General features: G+C 41.0%; 1 protein-coding gene and 1 pseudogene across 7 annotated transcripts in view; one reads left to right on the top strand and one right to left on the bottom strand.

The window, feature by feature from the left end:
* The window catches only part of LOC114258300 (rho GTPase-activating protein 7), a 133,817-nt gene that overhangs the window by 9,137 nt on the left and 102,424 nt on the right, over positions 1-22,256 (bottom strand). For all 6 annotated transcript variants that reach the window (XM_082906616.1, XM_082906615.1, XM_028198248.2 and 3 more), the window contains one exon: positions 15,202-15,271. In XM_082906616.1, the coding sequence (XP_082762742.1) occupies positions 15,202-15,271 (70 nt within the window). The remainder of the gene's footprint in view (positions 1-15,201; positions 15,272-22,256) is intronic.
* LOC145807780 (urease accessory protein G pseudogene) lies at positions 10,177-12,628 on the top strand (annotated as a pseudogene). Its single transcript, XR_014351153.1, has one exon. The product of XR_014351153.1 is annotated as an urease accessory protein G pseudogene (transcript).

Raw genomic sequence — 22,256 nt, 5'->3', positions numbered from 1 at the left:
ACTTGAGTTTGGAGAGAGTAACAAAACAAGAAAATATGTAGAAATTTAATGTATAAAGAGAAATAGAGAATTGTATTATTGATTGATTTATATTGATATCAATTACAATGATTCATGATTCCTATATATAGAAGAGGGTGAGTTTGTAGTAGGTAAGGAGTAGGTGAAGTGGAGGTGGTAGTGGTGTAGTGGGTTAGGTTTAGTGGAGTAGGTGAGGTGGTAGTGGTGTAGTGGGTTAGGTTTAGTGGAGTAGGTTTAAGTGGGTGAAGTAGGTGGAGAGTAGGTGGATTTTAACAGCCCCCCGCAAACTCAAGGGGGATAGGAACTAACCAACTTGAGTTTGGAGAGAGTAACAAAACAAGAAAATACATAAAAATAAAAGAGGATAAGAGACACTGTATGGTCGTGTCAGACCATTGCTCAAGACGCTAGATGGTGGTGTCATAACGTTGTAGAGGACACTGTATGGGGGTGTCATAACCATGTAGAGGACACTGTATGGTGGTGTCATAACGGTGTAGAGGACACTGGATGGCGGTGTCAGACCGATGTAGAAGACAGTTTATGGGGTCATGTCGGACCGTTGTAGCAGACAATGTTGTGACAGTTGTGGTGACAGTTTACAGAGTCTTGCTGGACCCTTGTAGAAACTAACCGGAATCAATGTCGGGACAGTTTACAGAGTCTTGTCGGACCCATGAAGGAGCTAACCGGAATCAATGTCGGGACAGTTTACAGAGTCTTGTCGGACCCTTAAAAAGTCGCACCCTCAAAAGGTGTGCCCAATCTTTCAAAAGGCGTGCCACAAAAGGCGTGCCATCAAAAGGCGCGCCCACTTCATCAAAAGACGTGCCCGACAGAAAGCGTCGAGCCATCAAAAGGGGCGCCTGACACGCGGCGATGCACGTGATTGACAGAGCGCGTGTCGGCCTCGTCGTCTCTGTCTTTATAAACCAAAGCGAAGTCTGAGGCTTGGAAGCATAACAAACCAGTTGAAACCTCTTCGTTCTCTGTAACATTCTGTAACCAACCCTTCTCTGAAACACTCAGCAACCCAAAAACATGGCTTCTTCTTCCCGTTCAGCTACCCAAAACATAGCTTCTTCTTCCCGTGGTCTGCTCACTCTCTTTCCCGACCTCAACGAGTCAACAAGAGAGATAACTGGTGCGGTGGCCTGTGAACCTCAACCAAACACCTCTGGTTTTGCTCCGTTGAACTTTCCGATGCGGTCGGTGGAGCAAAAAATGGCAGTGCAAACGGATATTGAAGCTAATCAGTATACATTGAAGTCCTGTGTTGAAACTATGACTGCGGTCACAAACTTGTCGCACCGGCTGCAGAGTAGGACAAATGAGGTGCAGCAGTTAAACGCCCAACTGGCTCTGCTCCAACGCATGTATAAGGATGCGCGAGCAGAAATAAGTGTGCTAAAGGCGGAAAATAAGGAGCTGAAGCGGAAGGCCACCGTTATGTTCCGATTTGGAGGTCCGCCATATGCTGTAGTGGAGGAGCAGGGTGGAGTGATCGTGCCCAGTGGAGTGGGAAACACGGAGGCAACACCGTCAAGGGCCGCCCAGGACGGAGGCAAGAAGAAAAGACCGGCGGAATAGGCGAAAAAGTGAGGTCAGTGGGTGGCCGTCTGCAGAAAAGAAAACAAATCTTGTGGTGTTGTGGTTTGTGTTGTTGTGGGTTTTTTTTTTTTTTTTTGTTAAAATTGTGATCGGGGTTGATTCCTGAGATGAATAAAAGATGGTTTGGTGTGCAAAGCTATATGGTATGAATGGAATTTGAAAAAGATTAAAAAATAATGTGAAAGAAAAATAAAGAAAGAAATAATAAAAATATATTTGAAATCAAAATGAAAGATGGGGGAAATAAGGAAAGTGGTTTGGAGAAAATAAATAAAAATAATGGATTTTGAAATCAAACGGAGGAGAGAGAGGGGACAAGCCCATGTGAGAGAAAGAGGGGAAAAATGATAGCCGATGCACCCAAAAATAATCTAGCTGCTATCCACAGGTGCTTAGGGGAAGGAAATGGTAGCAAGAGACGGCCAACACCATATATGGCTATAGCAAAGAAATGGAGTATCAAGCTCAATGGGCTAGGATTTAGACCAGAGAGTAAAGCCACTGGTCCTGTTGAACACACACCTCCAAGGCTCAAATAATCAAAACATGCTTCACGCATTTCCTTCCTTGCTTGATCAGGAGATGCACAAAACACCTTATACAGGGCTCCAGTCATTCCTCCACCAGTTAAAGGATGATGCATGTTGAAAGCATCACCTACTAATAGTGCTCCAGGAGTAGGGTAAGGAGCAGCTGGCATACTTCTATTGGGCATTGTTCTAATACTTCCCTTATCAATTGCAGCTATAAATGAATCATGCAGCTCAGGTGGAACCTGGGGAGCCACCAGAGGGAAGCAAAGCCGAAGGCTGCTGCAAAGCCGAAGGCTGTAAAAGCGAAAAAGGAAAAGAAAGCTCCGGCTAAGACAAAAGCTGCTGCGCCAAAAGCTAAAGCCGCTGTGAAGCCCAAGCCAGCGGCAAAGGCCAAGCCAGCTGCGAAGCCAAAAGCTGCTGTGAAACCGAAGGCTGCCGTGAAGCTGAAAGCTGCAGTGAAGCTCAAGGCTGTGGCGAAGCCCAAACCAAAGCCGAAGGCGAAGGATCCTAACAAGAGGCAAATGAGCATGGAGGAGAAGCATAGATTGAGTGTTGGGTTGCAGAGTTTGCCCCAGGAAAAGATGCCACAGTGCAGATTATGAAGAAGAGGAATTCACATTGGCCTCAAGAGAGAGGATTTAGGCAGTGATGGGAAGGTATGTGTAGAAAATAAGCGGAATAGGTTGAGGTCCGGCGGGCGGCCAAGGCGAGGTTGCCGCCCGCCGGTGAAACGAAAAATACTAAGTGCTTAACCTTGCTCTAATACCATGTAGAAATTTAATGTATAAAGAGAAATAGAGAATTGTATTATTGATTGATTTATATTGATATCAATTACAATGATTCATGATTCCTATATATAGAAGAGGGTGAGTGTGTAGTAGGTAAGGAGTAGGTGAAGTGGAGGTGGTAGTGGTGTAGTGGGTTAGGTTTAGTGGAGTAGGTGAGGTGGTAGTGGTGTAGTGGGTTAGGTTTAGTGGAGTAGGTTTAAGTGGGTGAAGTAGGTGGAGAGTAGGTGGATTTTAACAAAATACATAAAAATAAAAGAGGATAGGAGACACTGTATGGTCGTGTCAGACCGTTGGTGAAGACTGTATGGTTATGGTAGACCGATGTAGAAGACAGTTTATGGGGGTCATGTCGGACCGTTGTAGCAGACAATGCTGTGACAGTTGTTGTGACAGTTTACGGAGTCTTGCTGGACCCTTGTAGAAACTAACTGGAATCAATGTCGGGACAGTTTACAGAGTCTTGTCGGACCCATGAAGGAGCTAACCGGAATCAATGTCGGGACAGTTTACAGAGTCTTGTCGGACCCATGAAGGAGCTAACCGGAATCAATGTCGGGACAGTTTACAGAGTCTTGTCGGACCCTTGTAGAAACTAACCGGAATCTATGTCGGGACAGTTTACAGAGTCTTGTCGGACCCTTGTAGAAACTAACCGGAATCTATGTCGGGACAGTTTACAGAGTCTTGTCGGACCCCTGTAGAAACTAACCGGAATCTATGTCAGGACAGTTTACAGAGTCTTGTCGAACCCATAAAGGAGCTAACCGGAATCAATGTCGGGACAGTTTACAGAGTCTTGTCGGACCCTTGTAAGGACGCACCCTCAAAAGGTGTGCCCAATTTTTTTTAAAAGGCGTGCCATCAAAAGGCGTGCCCAATCCATAAAAAAGGCGTGCCATCAAAAGGCGTGTCCACTTTATCAAAAGATGTGCCATGAAAAGGCGTGCCAATTTGTCGGGCGTCAAGAGGCGCGCGATGCGCGTGGCTGCCTCGGCTATTTAACCAAGACGAAGGCAGAGGCTGAGGCAGAGAAAAAACTGAGAGAAACCTCTGAAAAATCCTTTGTGTTGCTGAGAAAGAGAGTTCCTTGTGCTGAGAGAGATAGTCTGTAACACTTTGTTGCTCAGAAAATGGCCTCGTCTTCCCGTGGACTGCTCACCCTCTTTCCCGACCTCAACGAGTCAACAAGAGAGAGAACTGGAGCGGTGGCACTGGAACCTCAACCGAGTGCCCCGGAGTTTACTCCGCTGAACTTTCCGATGCGGTCTGTGGAGCAAAGAATGGCAGTGCAGTCAGATGTGGAAGCCAATCAGTATACATTAAAGTCATGTGTGGAAACCATGACTGCGGTTACAAACTTGTCGAACCGGCTGCAGAGTAGGGCAAATGAGGTGCAGCAATTAAACTCCCAGCTGGCTCTGCTCCAACGCATGTATAAGGATGCGCGAGCAGAGATAAGTGTGCTAAAGGCGGAAAATAAGGAGCTGAAGCGGAAGTCCACCGTGATGTTCCGATTTGGAGGTCCGCCATATGCTGGAGCGGAGGAGCAGGGAGTAGTGATCATGCCCAGTGGAGTGGGAAATACGGAGGCAACACCGGCAAGGGCCGCCCAGGACGGAGGCAAGAAGAAAAGACCGGCGGCAGAGTAGAGAAGGGATGTCGGTGTGTGGCCGTCTGCAGAAAAGAAAACAAAGCCGTTGTTGTGTTTGTTATGTATTTATTTTTATTTTTATTTTTATTTTTATTTTTTTGTTTTTTTTTTGTTTTTTTTTTGTTTTTGGTGTAAAATGGTGATCGGGGAGGATCCCTGAGATGAATAAAAGATGGTGTGTGCAAATTTGCAAATGGTGTTTTGTTTTTGTTTTTGTTTTTTTTGTTTTTTTTTTTTTTTTTTGTGTTTTGAAAAGAAGAGATAAAAAAAATAATAATAAATAAATAAAAAAAAATAAAGAAACAAAGGAGTAAAGTGGAGGATGTTGGGGGCGAAGCTTTTTGAAAAGAAGAGAAAAAAAAAATAATAATAAATAAATTAAAAAGAAAGAAACAAAGTAGTAAAGTGGAGGATGTTGGGGCGATGCTGTCATGTGCAAAAACAGTGATGCTGTCATGTGCTTTTTTTTTTTTTTTTTTTTCAGCCCTAATAACTAGGGTTTAGTACTGTATGGTCCTGGTGGAAAGAAAAATATATATATAAGGTAAAGAAGGTTGGGGCGGTGGAAAATATGATAATGGTTTTTGAGTGGAGGATAGTTGGGTACTTGGCCTCATCCCACACAAATCTAGTCAGATATGAATCAACAGGAACGCCATCAACCCTCAATGGACTACTGACCACGCCCGAAACCCTCTCCATCTCCTCGATCTGACGCCGTATCTTGTGCGACACTCCTTCGATGAACGAATTCGACTTCAAAAGGTCATCGCTGAGAGCTAAGAGCGAATCCAAGGTTCCAACACGAAGATTTGGAATATTGAACCTGTAGAGATGAGTATCGAAGGCTTGCTTGGAGATCAATTCTTGCAAGTGATTCCAGAGAGAAGAAGCAGAGTTGGGAACGGGGAGAGACGCTACCCAATACCTGGACGCCATTGTTGATGCTGATGGAGATGGGAGAATTGATTTCCCAGATTTCCTCAACCTGATGATCAGGAAGATGAAATTTACCGACCCTAAGGAGGAGCACAAGGAAGTTTTCCGATTTTCGACAAGGGCCAGAACGGCTTCATTTCTGCGGCTCGGCTCCTCCATGTCTTGACAAATATGGGTGAAAGGGTCACAGATGAGGAAGAACGGGAAGTATGTAGTTTTTTTTTTTTTTTTTTTTTTTGTATGAAACTTGTGCAAGGGCAAGAAGTTCTGGAGAAGATGGAAACTGTGGGTGACGAAGATGGTTCTGGGAAACTTGTGCAAGGGGAAGAAGTTCTGAAGAAGATGGAAACTGTGGGTGACGAAGATGGTTCTGGTGGTGGAGAAAGCAAGATCGAGTGAAGGTATGTATAGAAAATTCTAGCGGACTAGGTTGAGGTCCGGCGGGCAGCTAAGGTGAGGTTGCCGCCCGCCGGGGAAGCGAAAATCTTAGGTTTTAAACCTGCTTTGATACCATGTAAAAAAATAAATTGATAGAGAGAATAAATTGTATGGATTATTGATTGATTGTGTGTTGTTGTATTTGATAATTCTGTCTATTACAAATGGTTCCTTATATAGATGTAGGTGTAGTGGAGTAGGTGGTGGTAGGTGAGGAGTAGGTGAGTGTAGTAGGTGAGTGTGTGGTAGGTGATGGTAAGTGTGTGGTAGGTGATGGTAAATTTTAACATAAAAAAATTCATGATTCCGGTTACCGCAATCGTTACGCTACGGCCTTTACAGCCCGCAACTGCGCCACTGCTACCGTTATGGTGACCGCAACTGCTTTTCAAAACCTTGACTGTCGTATACCTCGCCACACCAGAGAAACTTGTTGGAAGCTGCATGGAACCCCTTCGAGTGGCCGAGGAGACTGCCCCGGTACTCAAGGGGGTCGGTCTGGTCAATTGAGAGGTCGAGGGACTAATGCACGGGTGCATCTTTCCGATATGGTTGAGCCACCACCTTCATCTCCCGTTATCTCCCCGCTTGCTGATGTTTCGGGGTTATCTGCCTCGGATTTTGAGATTACTCTTCGCCACTTGCTAAACCGTCGAGCCTCCCCGTCCACTCCAAGTGCACCCTCTTCTTCCTTTGCCAATTCAGGTAACTTGGCTTCATCCCCATGTGTATTGCTATCTCATATGTCTGTACCATGGATTATTGATTCTGGTGCTTTCAACCATATGTCTGGCTTCTCTAATTTATTTTCAGAGTATAACCCCTCCTCAGGTCGGGAAAAAGTGCGTATTGCTGATGGTACCATTTCGTCTGTGTCAGGAAAAGGTTTAATTCATACCACATTTTCCCTTCATTTGTCTTCTGTCCTCCATGTTCCCAATTTCAGTGTTAATCTTTTATCTTTGAGTTGTATTACTCATGACTTAAATTGTAGCGTGACGTTTTTTTCCTGATCATTGTCTTTTTCAAGACCTTATCACGGGAAAGAGGATTGGTAGTGGTAGAGAAGAAGATGGGCTCTACATTCTAGATCAAACAGACAAGTTGGCTCATTCATCTCTTCAGTTACCATCCACTAAGGAAGACATTTCGCTGTAGCACTGTCGCTTAGGACATCTCTCTTTTTTATTACTTAAGCATTTATTTCCTTCTGTTTTTGAGAAAAATAATGTGTCAGATTTTCAATGTGAGTCTTGTCAACTTGGAAAACAACATAGAGCCTTTTTTGCTCCTATTAATAAAAGTTTCGTTCCATTTTCTTTGATTCATTCTGATGTATGGGTTCCAACCCGTTTTGTGTCTTTAACCGGTCAAAAATGGTTTGTTACCTCCATAGATGATTGTTCCAGGGCCACTTGGATCTATTTGATGAAAGATAAAAGTGAGGTATTTTTTGTGTTTCAAAACTTTCATAAAATGGTTTGTACTCAGTTTAGGGTAGCTGTCAAAATTCTCCGTTTTGATAATGGGGGGAATATATTGACTCTGGTTTTGCCGCTTACTTCGCCACTCATGGCATTCTTCACCAGACTTCATGTACTAATACCTCACAACAAAATGGTGTTGTAGAACGCAAAAATTGCCATCTCCTTAATGTCACTCGTTGTCTATCCTTTGAGATGCAGGTTCCTCGATCCTATTGGGGGGAAGCGGTTCTCACTACCGCTTATTTGATTAATCATCTTCCTACCCGAGTCCTTCAAAAACAAACACTTCTTCAAGTTTTGTTCGTGTCTATCTCTTTCGGGTTTTCTATTTCTCCTAAGACTTTTGGTTGTTTTTGCTTTGTCCATAATCATTCACCCACTCATGGTAAATTAGATCCTCGGTCCCTTCAGTGTGTTTTTCTAGGTTATTCTGTCACCAAAAAGGGTTATAAGTGTTATCATCCTCCCACTCACAAATGGTTTGTCTCCATAGATGTCACTTTCTTTGAGTCTTAGCCTTACTTTCCGACCTCCCCGGTATCACAGTCATCTCTTCAGGGGGAGCCTTGATGTGAAGAGATTCCTATTCCACTTCCGTCCATGGTTGAACAGATAGAGGATGATAAGACAGCAATTGTTGAGGAAAAGGAAACAAGCAAAGTTTATATTAGGGACAATGACAGACAACAAGTCACCTGGATGCAAAAGACTACTTTCCTTCCTCTACTGCCAACTTCTTCTTCGGATGAGTATCCAAAGTCAACCTTTTCTCCTGAGAGTCCAGGTAATTCTAATTCTAGTGCTTCTATTTTTTATTTTTTAGATTAGATGTTCCCATTGCTAATAGGAAGGGGTTTCGGTCATGTACTCAGCATCTTATTACTAATCATGTCTCTTATTCTAATCTATCTTCGTTATATAAAACTTTTCTGTCTAAAGTGTTTTCTAAGAGTCTACCTACCAATTTTCAAGATACTCTCTCTATTCCTGAATGCAAGCATGCCATGATGGAAGAGATGAGAGCTCTCAGCAAGAGTGGCACTTGGGAGTTAGTGGAGTTACCTAGAGGAAAAAATCCAATTGGATGTAAGTGGGTGTACACGGTAAAACACAAAGCAGATGGTTCTATAGAACGGTACAAAGCAAGACTAGTTGCTAAGGGCTTCACTCAAACTTATGGGGTGGATTACCAGGAGACATTCGCACCGGTTGCTAAGATGAATTCTGTGAGAATCTTAGATAGTGTTTGGTAGAGTTTTCTAAATATGATTTGAGAATAGGAGTTGTATTTTGAGTTTGTGAGTTTTGAAATTATGATTTGAGAATAGGAGTTGTATTTTGAGTTTGTGAGTTTTGAAATTATGATTTGAGTGTAGAAAATTGTTTGGTGAATGAGTTTTGAAAAGAGTTTTGAATTGAGTGGGAAATTTTTGATGTGACATATGATACTTGATATAAAAGCTTACAACTCATAACCAAACACACAACTCAAAAATTCTATTCAAATCTCATAAAAAAATTTAAAAAATTCGAAAAATATTTTTTATTGAATATATAAAAACTAACATGTGTTAATTGCAAAAAAAAAAAAAAAAATTCACTGTTTCGGTCAATCGGCCAAACAGCCGGTAGGACATCCGGTGGGATGACCGGTTAGCCTAAATTTTCCTGCCTTAGACAGAGTTTTCAAAAGTGAGTGGAATTAATTTTTGAAACGCGTAAACAAACATCATGTGCAAAATAAGCCCTGGAACTAACGTTCCAGAGTTGTACCAAACAGAGCTTTACTCTCTCTTGCTGCAAATTTGGATCGGCTACTTCATCAGTTTGACGTGAAGAATGCATTCTTTCATAGAGATCTAGCAGAAGAGGTCTATATGGATATTCCTCCTGGTTTTGCGGCTGCTAAGTCCAATGGTAAAGTATGCAGGCTCTGAAAGTCACTTTATGGGCTAAAGCAGTCTCTGAGGGCTTGGTTTGAAAGGTTTGCTCAAGCTATGCTGAAATATGGGTTCAAGCAAAGTCAAGCTGATCACACCTTGTTTGTGAAACACTCCTCACATGGTAAGACCACAGCTCTTATTGTCAATGTTGGTGATATTGTTCTGACAGGGGATGATGTTGAGGAGATTCCTCGTTTGAAAGAATACTTAGCCAAGGAGTTTGAAATCAAAGACTTAGGCTATTTGAAGTATTTTTTGGGTATTGAAGTAGCTCGGTCCAAGGATGGCATCTTCATATATTAGAGGAAGTATGTACTTGACTTGCTAAAGGAAACTGGAATGTTTGGAGGTAGACCATGTAATACACCTCTAGAACCGGGCCAGAAACTGAGTGAGGATCTAAAGAGAGATCCAGTGGACAGGGGGAGATACCAGAGACTAGTGGAAAATCTCATATACTTATCCCACTCACGTCCAGACATTGCCATTGCCGTGAGTATGGTGAGTTAGTTTATGCATGCTCCGAGAACTTCTCACTTAGAGGGAGTTATGAGAATCCTGAGATACTTAAAATCTTCTCCTGGAAAAAGGCCCCAATTTCTCAAAACATGGTCATCTTAGTGTGGAGGCATTTACTGATGCAAATTAGGCTGGATCCGTCACTGGCGGACGATCAACCTCCAAATATTGCACATTTGTTAGTGCCAACCTAGTCACATGGCGAAGTAAGAAACAAAATGTGGTTGCTAGATCTAGTGCTGAGGCAGAATTCAAGGCTATGGCTCAGGGAGTATGTGAGTTACTGTGGATTAAACTATTGTTGGGAGACTGGGAATCCATCAGAATGACTCCATGCAACTATACTGTGACAACAAGGCTGCAATCAACATAGCTCATAATCCAGTTCAATATGATAGAACTAAGCATGTGGACATTGATAGGCACTTCATCAAGGAAAAACTCACTAGTGGTATCATATGTATTCCATTTGTGAAGACTGGAGATCAACTAGCCGATTTTCTCACCCAAGGAGCTAGGGAGCAAACCATTTCATAGCATTCTCAACAAGCTGGGCATGAGAGATATCTTCGCACCAACTTGAGGGGAAGTATTAGAATAGGAATTAAGTTAGAATAGGAAATGCGTGATTGTGCGATGGTGTTTCCTTATATTATGCCTTATGGCACTCCTGTAATTACTCAGTATTATCAATATAAAAGGGAATGAAGTCTAACTCATTCCCTGACTCTTTCTCTTCTCTAAACCTACAACCACGGGGACCAGAATAAGAACCTTGTGAACTAGAAGAGCCATAAAAACCCTCGTGAGTAGGCCCTCGATCACTACTACTAGAGACCAAAGCAAAAGAAGCCAATGTAAAGGACCTAGATGGGGGTTGGGACTGGCCCAAAAAAGAACGTAATAGCCGAGAATAGGCATTAGCAGCAGATGGTAAAGTCTCACTGGCAAGAATCTGATGCTTGAACCCCCTCAAGTCAGGATTTAAGCCGGAAAGTAAGGAAGCCATCATAAATTCCTCCTAATGTTGCTTCTACTTATTCACATCAGTAATGAAGGGTCGATGCTGCAATAACTAATCCCACAAGGTCTTGAGACTACTATAATACTCAGGAAGTGACCGGCCAAATTGGCACATAGCAAAAATCTGCTCATATAACTCATAGATCCGAGAGACATGTTAAAATGTACCAAAACCTACCACTACACCTACTCCACCCACTTCACCTACTCCACCTACTACTCCACCTACTACACCTACTACATACCTACCTCCTTTAATCTTCTATATATAGGACTCATTGTAAACACAACATACATCAATCAATAATACATACAGTTTATTCTCTCTCTATCAATTTATTTTACATGGTATCAGAGCTAGGTTAAGAACCTAGTAATTTCGTTCCACCGGCGGGCGGCAATCTTGCCTTGGCCGTCCGCCGGACAAACCCAAATTTCCTTAATTTCTTCTTTCATGGCAGATTCTTCAACAACTCACCATGATGGATTCATTCACCAAACTTTAAAGCCTTCCCTAATTCTCTCTCTCTCTCTGCTAAAATCTTGCAAGCTTAGAATCAATGGCGTCACAAAATCACCAAGCGCAAGACCATCATGATGATGATCATAAACACGATCATCATCATCATCATCATCATCATGATCACCATCATCAAACCCACGACCACTCTCATGGGGATTCAACAGAAACAACATCATGGGTGGGCCCAGATGGTAAGGTGTACCACAGCCATGATGGACTAGCACCACACTCACATGAACCCATTTACTCACCTGGGTACTTCAGCAGAAGGGCACCGCCTCTTGTGACTAGGGATTTCAGGGAAAGAGCTTTCACTGTTGGTATTGGTGGACCTGTCGGTACTGGGAAAACTGCTTTAATGTTGGCTTTGTGTCAATTCTTGCGGGACAAGTACAGTCTTGAGACAGTAACAAATGATATATTCACAAAAGAGGATGGTGAATTCTTGGTGAAGCATGGAGCACTTCCAGAGGAAAGGGTACGAGCTGTGGAAACTGGGGGCTGCCCACACGCTGCCATTCGTGAAGACATCAGCATAAATCTTGGCCCCCTTGAGGAGCTCTCTAACTTGTATAAAGCGGATATACTTCTCTGTGAATCTGGGGGAGATAATTTGGCTGCCAACTTCAGCAGAGAACTGGCTGACTATATCATTGATATAATTGATGTATCTGGTGGTGATAAAATACCTCGAAAAGGAGGCCCGGGAATTACACAAGCTGACCTCCTTGTAATAAACAAGACTGACCTTGCACAAGCAGTTGGAGCTGAGTGCTCTCCTTTTTATTCTCTTTATTCCCACTTCCTGCCCCTCTCCAATAAAATAATTCTCCACTACCTCCTCCATATATCAAACCCAGTTCCACCAGCACCAAACATGCTCATATGCATACCCAGCCCTCTCTCCACTTTCTCACATGGGCTTGTCCCTCTGTCTGCTCCACGTTTGATTTCAAAATCTATTATTTTTATTTATTTTCTCCAAACCACTTTTAATCTCTTTCAAATACCCACTTTTATTTTATTATATAATCAACATACCCATCATTCTTTTCCCCACTCAAATATATTATACTAGCCTTCATTGATTCCACTGGCTTCCAACACTTCATTTTATTTATTATTATTATTATTATTTTCACCAAAAAAAAAAAAACAAACAAACAAACAAAACCACAACAAAACAACCACACCCACAGTGGGATTTTTTCTTCTCTACTCTGCCGCCGGTCTTTTCTTCTTGCCTCCGTCCTGGGCGGCCCTTGCCGGTGTTGCCTCCGTGTTTCCCACTCCACTGGGCATGATCACTACTCCCTGCTCCTCCACTGCAGCATATGGCGGACCTCCAAATCGGAACATAACGGTGGCCTTCCGCTTCAGCTCCTTATTTTCCGCCTTTAGCACACTTATCTCTGCTCGCGCATCCTTATACATGCGTTGGAGCAGAGCCAGTTGGGCGTTTAACTGCTGCACCTCATTTGTCCTACTCTGAAGCCGGTGCGACAAGTTTGTGACCGCAGTCATGGTCTCCACGCATGACTTCAAAGTATACTGATTGGCCTCAATATCCGTTTGCACCGCCATTTTTTGCTCCACAGACCGCATCGGAAAGTTCAACGGAGCAAAACCAGAGGTGTTTGGTTGAGGTTCACTGGCCACCGCACCAGTTATTTCTCTTGTGGACTCGTTCAGGTCTGGAAAGAGCGTGAGCAGACCACGGGAAGAGGAGGCCATGTTCTGGGTAGCTGGACGGGAAGAAGAGGCCATGTTTTTTGGGTTGCTGAGTGTTTCAGCGATGCAGCGATTTCCGAATGGTACTTTCAGAGAAGGATTGGTTACAGAGTGTTTACAAAGTATTTCAGAATGCAAATGTTCGGCGGTTTCAGACTGGTTTGCACAGCCTCCGCCTCAACCTTGGTTAAATAGCCAAGGCAGACACGCGCATCGCGCGCCACTTGACGCCAGACGACAAAACGGGCGCGCAAGCCAATGTGGTGACGCGCCTCGCCATCATGTCCGGCACATCTTTTTATAACTTGGGCTCGCCTTTTGATGGCACGCCTTTTTATGGATTGGGCACGCCTTTTGATGGCACGCCTTTTGAAAGATTGGGCACACCTTTTGAGGGTGCGACTTTTTAAGGGTCCGACAAGACTCTGTAAACTGTCCCGACATTGATTCCGGTTAGCTCCTTCATGGGTCCGACAAGACTCTGTAAACTGTACCGACATTGATTCCGGTTAATTTCTACAAGAGTCCAGCAAGACTACGTAAACTGTCACAACAACTGTCACAATATTGTCTGCTACAACGGTCCGACATGACCCCATAAACTGTCGTCTACATCGGTTTGCCATAACCATACAGTCTTCTACAACGGTCTGACACGACCATACAGTGTCTCCTATCCTTTTTTATTTTATGTATTCGTCTATTTTCTTGTTTTGTTAGTCTCTCCAAACTCAAGTTGGTTAGTTCCTATCCCCCTTGAGTTTGCGGGGGCTGTTAAAATGTACCAAAACCTACCACTACACCTACTCCACCCACTTCACCTACTCCACCTACTACTCCACCTACTACATACCTACCTCCTTTAATCTTCTATATATAGGACTCATTGTAAACACAACATACATCAATCAATAATACATACAGTTTATTCTCTCTCTATCAATTTATTTTACAAGACATTACTCTGATTCAAAAAAGATTCAGCTAGGGAGTCTCAAATTTCCTTAGAGGTATCACAAAATTCCACGGTAGTAGCAACATGTTGTTCTAAACTATGCCAAATCCAACCAATAACACAAGAATCCTCACTTAGCCAATCATCATAGCCTTTATCATCCTCAGTAGGTGGAAGTTCAATAAAAAACCGTTACTTCTTGCCACGTAAGAAAATCCTAACCGCATGAGCCCAAGCCAGATAATTTAAACCATTTAATTTCTTAGTCGTAATTGACTTGGGTATTTCATCATCCTTGATTACAAAGGATTGAGAAGCAAGTCTTGGTTCAGCCATAATACCAAAGGAAGATGGAAGAGCAACCAGAGATTTCAATAGAGCAGAAAGAAGCAACCAATACAGCAACAAGAATAGCCCAACAACAATCAAGCAAAAAAACATCACCTTAAGTTTTCTTTTTTGTTCTTCTTAGTTGTACCGCTTCATCTTCATGTTTTCAAATAACTCTGTCCCTTCTGTAACTGAGAGCTGTCCCAATAAGGAACACATGTCCAGGACATGTTAGAATGTGTCCAGCGACACCACTACGTTTCCCTTAGGCGTGTGTTCGTGCTTCATTGATCAGTTCAACATTCACCGTTCACAACATGGATGCGATGGACATGTCATCCATGGGCTTTACAAAATGTGCACTTCACAAAAGTGGATGGGGATAAGAAGTAGCAAAGTTCTACATGATATCAATTTGGCCTGGTGTTTCATGCAAAAATTCTCATCTAAAATAGAGGGCTGCATCTTGCAATTAACCAAATCTAAAAAGAGTTCAGGTTGAAGACAAAGCTTTTATAGCAATGTCATTCAAGAATGGCATTTGAGATAATAGAATTACAAGTTCAACTCTAACTGATGTAGAAAAAGAATCTTAGATGAGGACAGCTTTTTATTAGTTAGACATAACTAATGTAAGCGATAACTATGATTCAAACATGTCAATCAACAAAGATAGACAAACAACGGAACAATCTAAAGCAAGTACCTCAGTTCTTTGTTTCCTTTCATGGTTAACAAAAGCAAGGGTCACATCAAAATCTTGCTGAAATTTTTTCCTGCAGGCATTAAAAAATTTAAATAGCATAAGAAAAATAACATCTAATTTGCCTTAGATACAGACAATTGCATCCACACCCATGTTTATATATGTTCAACTTTAACCAAGATAAGCACTTGTCTATGATCCATACTCATCTTGAGGATTGATTGCTTTCTTAACTTACATTATTTGGTGCCTGTAGAAATGTAAAAATAATAGTGAAATATCTTAAATGAAAGAGCAATTAAGAGACATATATACGGTATAAGGTGTACATGGACATTATTTGGCGCTTGGAGAAATGTAAAAATGATAGTGAAATATCTGAAATGAAAGAGCAATTAAGAGGCATATATAAGGTTTATGTGGTTTGGCCAAAGTCCATAGCACTATTTTTACTCACTCAAATAAATTTACAGTGGTGCTACATGCACCATACCAACATATGCTATGACATTGCCACTTTAAACTATGGGCCCCACCAATTATCTAAATTATAAAAACTCAAAGCCTCTAAAATTATGCTACATCATCCATTAATACATTAATTGGTATACCAATTGGTGCGTGTAACTTAATTCATAAACTTATCAGTGGTGCTACATGCACCAATTGGTATATCAATTAGTGTACTAACATATGCTATGACATTGCCTCTAAAATTATGCCACATCATCCGTTAGTAAACTAATTATATACCAATTGGTGATACAATCGTATTCATAGAAGATAAGATATATTACTTAGAAAATACGAGGAAGAAGAACTCCGAAAATATGAGGAAGAAGGAATATATTTCTGTTATATTCAAAACTTCTTATCTTACAAGACCAAATGACACTCCTTATATAGGAGATATTACAAACATCATTATAACCCATTATATGCCACTTACATATTATATATTACCACTATCTACCACTATCATATTATATACATGTCACTATCTACCACCAACACCACTATCATATTCTATACATGCCACTATCTACCACCAACACCACTATCATATTCTATACATGCCACTATCTACCACCAACACCACTATCATATTCTATACATGCCACTATCTACCACCAACACCACTATCATATTATATACATTAACACAAATTTCCAGCACTCCCCCTCAAGCTGGTTTGAAGATATCTTCCATAGCCAGCTTGCTAGTCAGCTTATCAAATTGCTTCTTGTGTAGTCCCTTCGTTAGCACATCAGCTAATTGTTCACCTGTTGGAAGGTAGGTCATACAGATTATACCAGCATTGATTTTCTCCTTGATGAAATGTTTATCCACTTCTATATGTTTTGTGCGATCATGTAGAATTGGATTATGAGCTATAGATATAGCTGCTTTGTTGTCACAATAGACCTTCATAGGTGTCGGGTGAGAAAGCTTTAATTCTTCAAGAATTCTTTTAATCCACATTACTTCACAGATTCCATGGGCAACAGCTCTGAACTCTGCTTCTGCACTACTTCTAGCTACCACATTCTGTTTTTTACTCCGCCATGTAACTAGGTTCCCACCTACAAAGGAGCAGTATCCGGATGTTGATCTCCTGTCTGTAACACTTCCTGCCCAGTCTGCATCTGTGTATACTTCAACTTGAAGATGTCCATGTTTCTTGAACAGTAAGCCTCTCCCTGGAGTTCCTTTCAAATATCTTAAGATCTTATAAACGGCCTCAAAGTGCTCTGCCCCTGGTGAGTGCATGAACTGACTTACCATGCTGACTGCAAAGGCAATATCAGGCCGCGTATGAGACAAGTAAATCAATTTCCCTACAAGTCGCTGATATTGTTCCCTTTCTTTGACTTCTTCAGCCTTAGCAGCTTGTAACTTCAAGTTAGGCTCGATCGGAGTCTCCACCATCTTACAACCAAGCATACCTGTTTCTCCAAGGAGATCAAGAACATATTTTCTCTGATTAACGAAGATACCTTCCTTGGATCTTGCAAATTCCATTCCGAGGAAATACTTGAGGGCTCCCAGATCCTTAATGTGAAATTCTTTTGCGAGTTTCTCTTTGAGGGCTGCTAACTCTGCTTCATCATTACCAGTTAAAATGATGTCATCAACATAAACAATCAAAATTGCAATTTTACTGTTTTTTGAATGTTTATAAAATATTGTGTGATCTGCTTGACTCTGCGAGAAGCCACAACTGATAACTGCCTTCCCAAAGCGTTCAAACCACGCTCTTGGTGATTGTTTGAGTCCGTATAATGACTTGTTCAATCTGCATACTCTGTCGCTTCCAAGTCTCTGCTCAAATCCCGGCGGTAGGCTCATGAACACCTCCTCTTCAAGATCACCATTGAGAAATGCATTTTTAATGTCAAGTTGATGTAGAGGCCAATCTGAATTTACTGCAAGAGATAACAGTACTCTGATGGAATTTATTTTAGCAACAGGAGCAAACGTCTCCTGATAGTCGATCCCATAAGTTTGAGTGAAGCCTTTAGCCACCAGCCTCGCCTTGTATCTCTCAACGCTTCCATCTGCGTTACATTTTATCGTAAACACCCATTTACACCCAACTGTTTTCTTGTCTTTGGGTAGATCAACTATCTCCCAAGTACCACTTCTCCTTAAAGCATTCATCTCCTCCATGACTGCTAATTTCCAATTCGGATCATCCAATGCTTCCTGTATATTCCTTGGAACAAACAAGTGTGAAATCCTAGATGTGAAAGCTCTATGGTTTTTAGACAGTCTTTGATAGGAGAGGTAATTTGCAATAGGATGTTTAATGCAATTTCGGACACCTTTCCTAATTGCTATAGGAACATCAAGGTCGGAAATAGAAGGAATAGGATTACCTAAAATTTCGATGCCAGAACTCGGGTGGACATTCGGGTCGTTAGGATGGACATTCGGGTCATTATTCCTCAGATGAAATCGCTTCCTAGTATAAACCTGAAGCTCAGGATTTAGATCATTTTGTAGTACTTCTCCCCCTAAACAAGAATCTTCTTGACTAGGCACCATAGAACTTGGTTCTCCTAAGTGATCATTATCAGACAGATGTGGTTTTTGTGTAGGATAAATGACATTGGGGAGCGGGATAGAAATATCCCAAAAACGATCTTCTACTCCACTTGTCTCCCCCTGAAGAGAAGTGTTGGGGAAATAGGATTTTGTTTCCACAAATGACACATCCATACTCACATGAAATTTCTTGGTTTGAGGATCGAAACACTTATATCCCTTTTTGTTTGAGGAATAACCCAAAAAAACACATTTTATAGCACGGGGGTCAAGTTTTGAACGAAATTGACTGGGAACATGAACATAGGCAGTACATCCAAAAACTTTGGCGGGTAAATCAGAAAACAACCTCGTGTCAGGAAAAAAAGTTTTGAGACAATCAAAAGGTGTTTTGTATGTTAACACCTTTGTAAGCATCCTGTTTATCAAATAAGAGGCTGTTAAAATTGCTTCACCCCATAGATATTTAGGAACATGCATGTAAAACATTATAGCACGTGCTACTTCAAGTAGATGTTTATTTTTTCGTTCTGCAATGCCATTTTGTTGAGGGGTATCCCGACATGTAGATTGATGAAAAATCCCTTTTTTTTCCAAAAACTCACCCAACTGCTCATTGAAATATTCTGTTCCATTATCAGAATGTAAAATACCAATTTTGGTTTGAAATTGGTTTTCAATCATATTGTAAAAATTTGTGAATAAATTTTTCACGTCAGATTTTTTATTCATCAAATAAATCCAACATAAGCGGGTATGGTCATCAATAAATGTAACAAACCATCTTTTACCAGAAAGAGTAGTGATTTTAGAAGGGCCCCAAACATCACTATGAATCAAATAAAAAGGTTTGGAAGCCTGGTAAGGTTTTGGCAAATAAGTAGAGCGATGAAATTTTGCAAAAATGCAACTTTCACAATGAAAAGAAGAACAATCAATCCCTTTAAATAATTCTGGAAATAAATGTTTCAGATAAAGAAAACTAGGATGTCCTAGCCTATAGTGCCATAGCATTATTTTTTCTCGAACAGAGATTGAACTAGTACTATTAAAGCTCTGAGCTTTTTTATTACTAACAGGTACTTCATCAAAGTAGTAAAGACCTTCAAGCATCCTAGCACGCCCAATCATCATCCCCGAGTTCTGGTCCTGAAATTCACAATGGGATTCAAAAAATGTAACACGACAATTAGAATCCTTAGATAGTTTACTGACAGACAAAAGGTTACAGGCTAAGTTGGGGACGTGAAGAACAGCATTGAGATTAATTTTCTCAGTTAGTTTAATAAATCCTTTTCCTGCAATAGGTGAAAAACTACCATCGGCTATTCTGATTTTGTCATGACCAGAACAAGGGAAATAGGTACTAAATAAATGGGAAAAACTAGTCATGTGATCGGAGGCACCGGAATCTATGATCCACGGAGAGAAGTTTAGGCAAGAGAAGGCTTTAGGATTTCTACCTGTTTGTGCCAACAAAACACTAGGAGTACCGGCTGAAGAGTTGGATTTTATCAGCTTTAAGAGTTGATCAATCTGCTCTTTGTTGAAGGGACCTGAATTGGCTTCATTAGCGGTAGGAAAGCCACGATTCTTCTCTCCTTGTTTGCTGCTTTTCCAGTTGACAGGTTTGCCATGGATCTTCCAACACGTTTCGCGTGTATGGCGAGGCTTGTTGCAAAAATCACACCAGACCCGTGGCTTATCATCAAACCTGCGCTGGTAATTCGCAGCCTTGTTGGCCGCAGCATCGCTAATTAAAGCAGAAATTTCAATTGATTCACCAGTACCTTTTTTCTTAAGCATGACGCTCCTTCGGCTCTCTTCCCTTCTGACTTCGGCAAATACTTCGCCAATGGATGGGAGAGGAGGTCTGCCAATAATTCTTCCTCGCACTTCATCGAACTCGATGTTGAGGCCGGCAAGAAACTTGTAAATACGGCTGTCTTCCACAGTTTTCTTGTGGTGGTTGCAGTCGTCAACCGATTTCCATTCGTATGTGTTGAAGATGTCAAGATCCTGCCACAACCTTTTCAACGAATTGAAATATTTGGTGACGGAATCATCTCCTTGACGAATCTCTCCTAACTTCAAAGTTAATTCGAAAACTTGAGATTGATTTCCTAGGTCAGAATACATCTGACTAACATTATCCCACAATTCTTGTGCAGTAGTATAGCACATGTAATTAGAGCTTATATCCTCCTCCATGGAATTGACCAACCATGTCATAACCATGGAGTTTTCAGCGTCCCAACTGTCGAACAGCGGATCATTAACAGCAGGAGCCTTCTTGTCACCAGTGATGTAACCGATCTTTCCTTGCCCACGAATATACATCCGGACAGATTGTGACCAGCGGAGAAAATTATCACCATTTAGGCGGATGGTGGTGATTTGGACAGAGTGAGAGTTGGACGTTTTCACCGGAATGGCAGCGGCAGGGGTTGAAGTGGTTTTGGACGTGACTTCTGACATGGTTATGACGGTTTTAGGGCTGCTGTGTTTGTTGTTGCTTTGATACCAACTTAGAAAATATGAGGAAGAAGAACTCCGAAAATATGAGGAAGAAGGAATATATTTCTGTTATATTCAAAACTTCTTATCTTACAAGACCAAATGACACTCCTTATATAGGAGATATTACAAACATCATTATAACCCATTATATGCCACTTACATATTATATATTACCACTATCTACCACTATCATATTATATACATGTCACTATCTACCACCAACACCACTATCATATTCTATACATGCCACTATCTACCACCAACACCACTATCATATTCTATACATGCCACTATCTACCACCAACACCACTATCATATTCTATACATGCCACTATCTACCACCAACACCACTATCATATTATATACATTAACACAAATTTCCAGCAATATTTAAACAACCTTTTCTCTATCTCTATAGTTTTGAAATGGTAATGTTATAGCATATGTTAGAATACTAATTGGTACATGTAGCACCACTGTATCTCCACAGTTTTATAAGAAATATTTAAACAACCTCATCTCTATCTCCTTAGTACTATAAGAAATAAGAAATATTTAAACAACCTTATCTCTATTTCCATATTTAAACAACATTATCTCTATCTCCGTAGTTCTATAAGAAATATTGAAACAACCTCATCTCTATCTCCATAGTTCTACAAGAAATATTTGAACAACCTTATCTCTATCTCCATATTTAAACAACTTTATCTCTACCTCCATAGTTCTATATATTTGATTGTATCTATAAATTTATTTGAGTGAGTAAAAATAGTGTTATTGACTTTCTCCCATGGATTTAGGTCATCACGGCCAAACCACATAAACGTTATATATAATATGCCTCTTAATTGCTCTTCCATTTCAGACATCTCACTATCATTTTTACATTTCTACTGGCACCAAATAACGTCCATGTAAACCTTATACCATATATATGTTTCTTAATTGCTCTTTCATTTAAGATATTTTACTATTTTTTTTACATTTCTACAAGCACCAAATAATGTAAGTTAAGAAAGCAATCAATCCTCAATGATGGAAACAAGTTCCTTAATGGACCAGCTACAAAGGAAAATGCTATGGTGTGCAACCCTCTAGGGGTGCATACCATATGCACCCTACCACAAAATGTGACTTTATCACAAAATTTTGTAACATCAATCACAAAATACGTAACCCTGCTACAAATTGGCGTAACAAAATGTCCAAAATTTTGTAGTTAATGTTACAAAAGTTTGTGGCTTGGTTACGACATTTTTTGTGATGTCAATTTGTGACGAGATTATGCATTTTGTGGTTAGCTATGAAATTTTGTGGTAAAGTTACACATTTCGTGGTAGGGGTGCATATGGTATGCACCCCTAAAGGGTGCACACCATAGGAGAACCCAGCTACAAAACCGTTGCTTTGCCTTTTCAAGGGTTGGAAATAAGATTGTTGTATAAAAAGACAGAAAAATTGAAGTCCATAAATCATCAAATAAC

The sequence above is a fragment of the Camellia sinensis genome, chromosome 14, assembly GCF_055761805.1.
Source record: "Camellia sinensis isolate YWXY chromosome 14, ASM5576180v1, whole genome shotgun sequence".
Lineage (NCBI taxonomy): Eukaryota > Viridiplantae > Streptophyta > Magnoliopsida > Ericales > Theaceae > Camellia > Camellia sinensis.
Note: the sequence above shows the minus strand (reverse complement) of the source record. Positions and strands in the feature narration are given on the sequence as shown.